Source organism: Pagrus major, chromosome 1, assembly GCF_040436345.1.
Source record: "Pagrus major chromosome 1, Pma_NU_1.0".
Taxonomy (NCBI): Eukaryota; Metazoa; Chordata; class Actinopteri; order Spariformes; family Sparidae; genus Pagrus; species Pagrus major.
Genome location: NC_133215.1, coordinates 5,400,602 through 5,410,153, shown reverse-complemented (window position 1 = coordinate 5,410,153; position 9,552 = coordinate 5,400,602). Strand labels below are relative to the sequence as shown.

The 9,552-nt window shown below is 40.9% G+C and overlaps 1 protein-coding gene across 1 annotated transcript; it reads left to right on the top strand.

The window, feature by feature from the left end:
* Positions 1–1,719: 1,719 nt before the first annotated feature.
* LOC141004175 (B-cell receptor CD22-like) lies at positions 1,720–9,306 on the top strand. The gene is made up of 10 exons (XM_073475680.1): positions 1,720–1,744; positions 2,165–2,509; positions 2,639–2,857; positions 4,161–4,430; positions 4,923–5,180; positions 5,716–5,985; positions 7,206–7,457; positions 8,412–8,436; positions 8,542–8,596; positions 9,136–9,306. The coding sequence occupies exons 1-10, from the start codon at positions 1,720–1,722 to the stop codon at positions 9,304–9,306; spliced, it is 1,890 nt and encodes a 629-aa protein (XP_073331781.1).
* The last annotated feature ends 246 nt before the right edge of the window (positions 9,307–9,552 follow it).

The window sequence follows — 9,552 nt, the reverse complement described above, 5'->3', positions numbered from 1 at the left end:
CTCCTCACTGTACCAGGTACTGTATATCTACATTTATGTTGCAGATTTACACTACAGGCAGTAGGCGATTTGAGGGGGGATGAGGGGGGATGCCGTCCCCCTTGTTAACCTGCCATCACTCTCCATCCCCTAGTAGCAGAAAAGTATGTTACAAATTGAAAAAAAAACGAAAAATGACCAGGTCAACAAAATCGGGCAGACAAAAGGCTCGGTTCTGAAACGTTCCCGCTGGGTTCTCTTCATACATTCATGGAATGACGTCGTGCGGAGGGCGGAACAAAACCCGGAGCAGACGCGACGTCATAGAGCAGCTTCCGGTGGATTCCCAGTGCGTCTCTCGTGTAGAGGAGGAGCACAACAAGTTTGCTTGTTCTCAAACTAAAATGTTACTTATTGTAAGTGTTTTCAGTGTCTGTTCAGAACATGGTGGCTTATGTTCTGTTGGTAATTGTCATTTTTGTGCTGGTTTATAGTTTAATCATTAGTGAGGTAGCTGTTACATTTCCTGACCCCAGCTGTTTTATCTCCCATTGAAGCGCTCTCTGCTGGACAAACTATGTCATTACACCAATTATAAATTAACCCAAGCATGTTTTTCTGCATTATAGTTTTTAAATATAGGGTTTTCATATCGGTGCATATCGGACAATACATACACCGCTACCGATATATCTGTGATAGGCTCATATCGGCCGATAAAATCGGCCTACCGATAAATTGGTTGGGCTCTACTATTTTGCACAATGTTCATTGTGTGTCCTTCAAGGAATTTAGATGGTAAAAAACTCCAAGGGGTCATGTAACTTAAAATGACCCTGCTTGTAGTGTATTTTGAAAAACATGAGAAAACCCTGCCTGAATAAACTCAGTCCACTGCATAAAATTTAAAGGTGTATTACTCATTACTTTAATACAGTTATGAAAAGACAATTGTAGTAGGGAGAGAAGGAAGATAACTGGATAAAATGGAGTTGTAGAATTAGAAAGGCCACAGTTATGGTTAAGGCGTCAACAATGTTCTTTGGGAGGTGTACATAGGTGTAGGGTTGTACCGATCCGATCACGTGACTCGGAAATCGGGGCCGATCACGCCACTGAAGACTCGATCGGGACTCGGACGTTACGACCCGATCAGAGATCGGTTTTATATATATTTATTTAGTCATTATTTGTATGAGATTGTTGATATATGGGCTATTGGTGATTCAAAATAAAAAAAATAAAATGAGTATTTACTACCACCGTTTACGACATGCGCATGCGCAGAAGACCAGCACGCCAGTTTGTTTTGAAGCGGAGTGGCGAGTTGTGGCGCACCATGTCTGCTGTGTGGAAGTATTTTAAAGTGAGTGACGAGAACGATGCAGTTGCAAACTGTCAGATATGTAAATTTGGGATATCGAGGGGTGGTAAAATATAATAAAAAATAAGGGACACCTTGGATAGTTTTCTTCGATCTTTTTAATTTTTTAAATGTATTATAAGTGTATCGGATCGGGACTCGGTATCGGCAGATACTCAAAAATCAAAGGACTCGGACTCGTATCGGGGGCAAAAAACCCTGATCGGAGCATCCCTACATAGGTGTGTCGGGGCAGGGTGGTGCTCCCATTGAGCCATCCCCCCTGTTAAAAATTAACAAATCACCTACTGACTACAGGTATTTACAGTCAGAGCAACCCAAGGTAAAGCAGATTTAATTGATTTAGTCATTCTTAGATGACTACGTTCTTAGATTTGACCTGTAAGTTGATGCACTTCTATAACGAGGAAGTAACATTTACATAAGGAAGTGTGGGGAAGTCAGATGAGACGTGCAAATCAGCAGGAACGCGCTTCCCCCTTCATCTTGTTGAGTGAAGTCTCGCTTTGGGCTTTTAATCACGTGTATTTCTGTGTCTGTTGGGTGTTTTTTAAATCAAAGTCTTTCTGGGATGTATTACACCATTCTGACAAATTGTGTCTGATCCTGTTCATCCCCTTAAAATTGCCCTCATGGAGACACTATAGAGCTGCTGCAGCAACCACTTACAGTAAGTTATCAAATTCAACAAGTAGAGACAAGTTAAAGTTTTTCAGGTGTACTTCAGTTAAGATCTAGAAAAGCAAAAGAACAAATATTGTCTTTGTTGTTGTTATGAGTCTGATGTGCTCTGTATTACAGTGATACAGGGTCAGGATGGCTGGGGAGTGACTTACAGCTCTACTGAGATCTGTGCCTTCAAAGGATCAACAGTGGACATGAGCTGCACCTACAGATACTCATCCACAGTAAAGAGAGTTCAGAATAAATTCTGGTTCACAAAAGAGAGTAATGGTGTTTATGTGGATCAGAGAACAGACCCAGAGTATTCAGGTCGTGTTCAGTATATCTGTGGTAACAACGACTGCACTCTGAGAATCACAGACCTGAGAGAGAGCGACTCAGCTGAGTACAAGTTCAGCTTCATAACAAATCAAGAAGGTGGGAGATATACTGGTTCACCTGGAGTCACTTTGAGGGTCACAGGTAACATTTTCATTCATATTTTAATTATTTCTAAATGTTCAACATCTAGACAACAATAATATAAATGTGTTGTGTGTGTATGTTGACAGTTTGTCTAAAATAACATTCTTGTTCCTTCTTCACATCCAGATCTCCAGGTGAAGGTGAGCGGATCCACACATTCTAGCTGGAGAGACCTGAAGTGTCACAGCAGTTGTCATCTACCTGATCGTTCTTCCTACATCTGGTACAAACGTGGACAGAAAATTCAGTCACAAACATCTTCTACTTATTCAAACTACTTCAATTATGCAGACAGTTATTCCTGTGCTGTTAAAGGACATGAGGATTTCCCCTCTCCTCCAGTGTGTGAGTTTACTACACTAACATAACACCATCTGATGGAGTCTTATAACTACATGTATTTTAATATGGAGACCCTCATTGTGACTCTTCATCAACTCTGGTTTAAAAACCATCAAAACTTTGTTTTATCTTTCAGGTGTCTATGATCGACCCTGCTACAGAGTGATTTACACTGACAGAAGCATCTGTGCCTCCAAAGGCTCATCAGTGGACATTTCTTGCACTTACAGCAGTTATGACACTATCGGATCTAAATTCTGGTTCAGTCCTGAACGTTCTCATCAGTGGCAGAGTCCTTCACAGCCTGAGGACCTTAGTGAAGACTCCCAGTTTGCAGGTCGTGTTCAGGTCCTTGAAACAAAGAGAAGACGCTCCACTCTGAGAATCACTGACCTGACAGAGAGTGATTCAGCTCAGTATCGCTTCAAATTCACGACACAATGGTCTGAGTGGAGCAGTAGTTTACCTGGTACAACTCTGACTGTCACAGGTACTGATGAACACACACTGATGTAAAACATCAACATAGTACATTTAGAAACAGAACATGTTGAAAATGATGGATCATCATGAGTTTGTGTAATAATGACTGTTGTGTTGGCACTAATGTTCACTGCTAGTTCTAGGAATAGTAACTGTTGTGTTGCCGTGTGTGTACATCTATCACTGATTTCTGTCAGAACCAGTGATAATAATATTGTTTCTTGTTCTCATATCCAGCTCTGCAGGTGCAGGTCACCAGAACAACAGTCCACCAGTCTGATACTGAGGCAGAGCTGAAGTGTCACAGCAGCTGCAGTCCAGCTGGTCGTCTTTCCTACGTCTGGTTCAGGAACGGACAGAAAGTCACAGGGGTGGAGACATCTTCTTTTAAAGGCCGGGTTTATCCTGGAGACATCATCTCTTGTGCTTTGAAAGGACATGAGAGCTACGGCTCTCCTTCAATCTGTGAGTTTGATCCACTGTATCAGGAAAAAGACATGCATACACACTGGCTTCTGAAAGTTGTAGATGCAGCAGAATTAAATGTATCTGGATAAAGTTAAACTGCTACAACTAGAGGAGCCTTTGTAAGAGAAGCAATATTCACACTGTCAGGACTCTGCAAACAGGACCTGAACACAACCAGCGTGTACAGTATGGATAACAATGTGTAAAGGTTTTGAAAACCACAAATGTGTCAGTTCCCTTTATATTTAACAATATGGACAGCTGCTGTGATAATGGAGACAATCAAAAAGAAACAAAGACATTTTCATAATTTTTTGTGATATCTTTAAATAATACATGTTCATATCTCCTCCAGATGCTCCAAAGCTTCCCTCTGTGTCAGTGAGTCCCTCTGCTGAGATAGTGGAGGGCAGTTCAGTGACTCTGACCTGTAGCAGTGATGCTAACCCAGCAGCTAACTACACCTGGTACAAGAAGAATGGAGATCCAGACCTTCAACCTCTCAGTAAAGAACCACAGCTTGTCTTCAGCTCCATCCAGTCCTCTGACTCTGGAGAGTATTACTGCACAGCTGAGAACGAGCTGGGGAGGAGGACGTCTGAATACATCTCTATTGATGTGACATGTGAGTGAAACACAGGACAGGAGATTAAATGTCACATTCATTGTTTTTTATGTTGTCAGGCCTGTAATACAAACTGGGCTGTGGGGTTTGTTTTCTGTTTTTGTCCAATTCTTAAATTTCTTGGAGTCTTCTTGTTGACTTTTTGTTGCTTGCTTTTTTGAATTTTGGACTTTGGTTAACAGCATTAAAGCTCGCTTTGTGTTCCTTTACCTGCCTGTCTCTGTGAGCGTCTTGTGTTTGGGTCCATTTTTGCATAATTGTGACATTTTTGGTGAATCCCAAACTTTGTGGAAGTGTAACATTTCACTTCTGGATTTTCTTTTTAACTTGGCAACAACAAGACTTCACCTCCTGTTTCAGTGTCAGTCACCTGCTGTAGTTCACTGAGCAACTGCAGCAGATTTATACTTCTTTCTTCCTCCTGACCTGCCTACGAAATAAAGTATTTAAAATGCTCTTTCAAGTGATAATGATCTGTATTCATCTCTACAGATGCTCCAAAGCCTCCCTCTGTGTCAGTGAGTCCCTCTGCTGAGATAGTGGAGGGCAGTTCAGTGACTCTGACCTGTAGCAGTGATGCTAACCCAGCAGCTAATTACACCTGGTACAAGGAGAACTACAAGCTGCTTCAAAGTCCAGATGGAAGTTATTATTTCACCTCCATCAGCTCTGAGGACGGAGGGAACTACTCATGCAAAGCTCAGAACCAGTATGGACAGAACTCTTCATCTTTGTTCATAGATGTTCAGTGTAAGTCACACATCCCTCCCAGATCATGCATGCTACTATTAAAGCTAATATCAATGGTATACACCGATCAGGCATAACATTATGAAATAATCAGTGTTATTCACTTCACCTGTCAGTGGTCATAATGTTATGCCTGATCGGTGTATGTCTCCAGACTTGCTCCAAAAATGTTTTTGTGTCTGTTGTTGGATATAAAGTGTCTCTGCTTTGCACATCAGGGTCACTAGATCTGTTCTTGGAAACATTTCATCAAACAAGCTCTTTTCATTACAGTAATTTACTCTATTACAATAATAACATATAAAAGGCAATCTCTTACTACTTAGTAAACTAACATCCTTTCATGCCCTTACTGCCAAGTTTTAAATTTGCCCAGATATTGACTGAATGCTTTGGGTTCAAGTGATTTACAAGATAATTTTTGCCTCACCAGAATTAATGTTCTCCTCTTTCTTTGAGGCCCCGTCCTGAAGTTCATGGCCTAGTTTTCCTCTGTGTGAAAGTAACCCAACAAATCTGTACACCTCTCCTCCAGATGCTCCAAAGCTTCCCTCTGTGTCAGTGAGTCCCTCTGCTGAGATCGTGGAGGGCAGTTCAGTGACTCTGACCTGTAGCAGTGATGCTAACCCAGCAGCTAACTACTGCTGGTACAAGAAGAATGGAGATCCAGACCTTCAACCTCTCAGTAAAGAACCACAGCTCGTCTTCAGCTCCATCCAGTCCTCTGACTCTGGAGAGTATTACTGTACAGCTGAGAACGAGCTGGGGAGGAGGACGTCTGAATACATCTCTATTAATGTGACATGTGAGTGAAACACAGGACAGGAGATTAAATGTCACATTCATTGTTTTTTATGTTGTCAGGCCTGTAATACAAACTGGGCTGTGGGCTTTGTTTTCTGTTTTTGTCCAACTCTTTAATTTCTTGGATTCTTCTTGTTGACTTTTTGTTGCTTGCTTTTTTGAATTTTGGACTTTGGTTAACAGCATTAAAGCTCGCTTTGTGTTCCTTTACCTGCCTGTCTCTGTGAGCGTCTTGCGTTTGGGTCCATTTTTGCATAATTGTGACATTTTTGGTGAATCCTAAACTTTGTGGAAGTGTAACATTTCACTTCTGGATTTTCTTTTTAACTCGGCAAAAACAAGACTTCACCTCCTGTTTCAGTGTCAGTCACCTGCTGTAGTTCACTGAGCAACTGCAGCAGATTTATACTTCTTTCTTCCTCCTGACCTGCCTACGAAATAAAGTATTTAAAATGCTCTTTCAAGTGATAATAATCTGTATTCATCTTTACAGACGCTCCAAAGCTTCCCTCTGTGTCAGTGAGTCCCTCTGCTGAGATAGTGGAGGGCAGTTCAGTGACTCTGACCTGTAGCAGTGATGCTAACCCAGCAGCTAATTACACCTGGTACAAGGAGAACTACAAGCTGCTTCAAAGTCCAGAAGGAAGTTATAATTTCACCTCCATCAGCTCTGAGGATGGAGGGAACTACTCATGCAAAGCTCAGAACCAGTATGGACAGAACTCTTCATCTTTGTTTATAGATGTTCAGTGTAAGTCACACATCCCTCCCAGATCATGCATGCTACTATTAAAGCTAATATCAATGGTATACACCGATCAGGCATAACATTATGAAATAATCAGTGTTATTCACTTCACCTGTCAGTGGTCATAATGTTATGCCTGATCGGTGTATGTGTCCAGAGTTGCTCCAAAAATGTTCTTGTGTCTGTTGTTGGATATAAAGTGTCTCTGCTTTGCACATCAGGGTCACTAGATCTGTTCTTGCAAACATTTCATCAAACAAACTCTTTTCATTACAATAATTTACTCTATTACAATAATAACATATAATAAGCAATCTCTTACTACTTAGTAAACTAACATCTTTTCATGCCCTTTAAATTTGCCCAGATATTGACTGAATGCTCCTCCTTCTTTGAGGCCCCGTCCTGAAGTTCATGGCCTAGTTTTCCTCTGTGTGAAAGTAACCCAACAAATCTGTACACCTCTCCTCCAGATGCTCCAAGACTTCCCTCTGTGTCAGTGAGTCCCTCTGCTGAGATAGTGGAGGGCAGTTCAGTGACTCTGACCTGTAGCAGTGATGCTAACCCAGCAGCTAAATACACCTGGTACAAGGAGAATGGAGACTCACCAAAAGCATCAGGACAGATCTTCACCATCACTGACATCAGAGCTGAACACAGTGGAAATTATTCCTGTGAAGCCCAGAACAGAAGAGGACGTCATAAAGCCACCTTACAGCTAATAGGTTTGTTTCAGATTTTTTTTTTCACTTACACTTACACATGGTGATTTATTGTATAGATGTATGTGTGTCCTCAGATATTCATGACAACTTTTCATCCCATTTAGCTGCATGCATAAATATTGGAGTCCAGGCAGTCGACCGTTCTGAACAGACATTTTTTTTATTGAGACTCCACTGGTCATTTCTAAAAACAAAAAGATTGCAGTCTTTAATCTCAGAATATGGTGACATCACTACAAAGAAGTCAGATGGGGCACGAAACACGAGCAGTCACATGATCAGACACAATTTAAACAGACCCAGACTCAGACAGACTCACTTGGAAGAGAAAGCAGAATCCATCGGTACAATAATGACTCATACTGTCCTTTATAAACATTTGTCTATTTTCAGACTGACTTCTCTGTTTCACTGTGACCTACTGTTCTTGCTGTGATTGAGCACTTCTCCAGTTTTACCTGCACTATTAGGAAATTTTTATTGACTCATTTTGCTCTGTTAGGACTTTGTTGTTGTCGTTGTCGTGTTTTCATTGTGCTCCCAGTTCTCTGCAATTAACTTGATAGTGCAATGTTACAAAACTAATTAAAGGAGATCCAAGTTGTAAACATCCAACAAATGAACTAACATTATCAACATAACGTAAAAAAAAAAATAACAGTGTTGACATTATGTCAATGACACCGATGTTTTGCAGAGATATCTCCGCCCATCCTGTCTCCTAATCCCACTTTGTTCCTCAGGAAATGATAGTCTGATTGCCCCTGTAATGGAGACATATGCAGATGGCTAATTCGCTCATTTCACAAGCTTTATGTGTCTACTGAGAGTCCATTTTCCCAGTCCTAGAGTCCCCATCCATCCCTGATTAAGGTTTTCATATTACAGTTTTACCACGATTATGGAAAACTGCAGTCATTGGAACAACACCTGCTGTTATCCTGGCTGTCGTAGGGCTCGCTCTCTTCCTCCTGATAAGGTGAGTAGATCAGATTAATATAGCTATGAACATAAATATCTGATAATCAGGCTATTTAGCATTAAGTTTTTAATTTGTTTGTAACCAATTTATTCTTTTGACTAGAAAAAACAGAGCTGCAAAGCAATCACCTCAGCCTGACCCGGACAACAGGACACAGGTGAGAGTTAAACAGTTCAATGTAAATTCCCGCTCTGGTTCTTAGTTACTATCATGAAGTGCAACTTAAACACTGTGACCGAGAAGCACTCAGTGTTGATCTTATGTCAACAGTTTTCAAATCACTACAGAAGCCATGAGGGGCAAGTGAGATTTATTTTATTTTTTTCTGGTGCTCCATTTTCTAATTTCTAAATTTTTTTTTTCATGTGTGAAACAGAGTGAAAAAAAAAAAAATTTTCACTTGGTAAAATTTTTTTTTTTTTCAAAAGTCGAGCTGAGCAAAAAATACTTTTTTTTTTTTTGTCTGTGTGTGAAACCCAGTTAGTTGGAGTTGGATGACCAATAAGCTTTATGTCCTTACCAGCCACTAACAGGCACCAACATACACTGAATGCCAATAAGCCACTTTGTCTGCCACAAGGACAAGTTAAGGACAGAGGATGAATGAAGATGATGTTCTACCAAAGTTCAACATTGCCGCAGTTATGAAATGTAAAAGCAATTTTGTGTTTGCTGTGTCGACCCAATCATTCGTAGGAGCAGGATGACCTCCACTATGCCAGTGTCCACTTCTCTAAGAGCCAGACAGATCCTGTGTACTCCAACATCAGACCAGCCGGACACCACAGACACAAGGAGGGAGAAGAAGAAGAAGAAGTTGAGTACACCGCTGTCAAATTTACCAGCGCAAGTGCTGCACCGAGGTAAGCAGCTCTTCTCAAGAGGAACATTATCCTCAGTAAAACCTCAAATTGACATGTATTTGTTCATTTTTACTGTCACCATTAAGACTTTGAATCAGTTAATTTTATCTCAAGATCCTTTGATTTGTTTTTGGTTTTTTGTCATCTTAGAAGCAGAGGTGCAGAAACTGGGGAGGATCCATCTGCTCTGTACAGTACAGTCAACAAACAAAACCGTTGAATGCAACAGGAACCTCTCGACTGCCTGTTT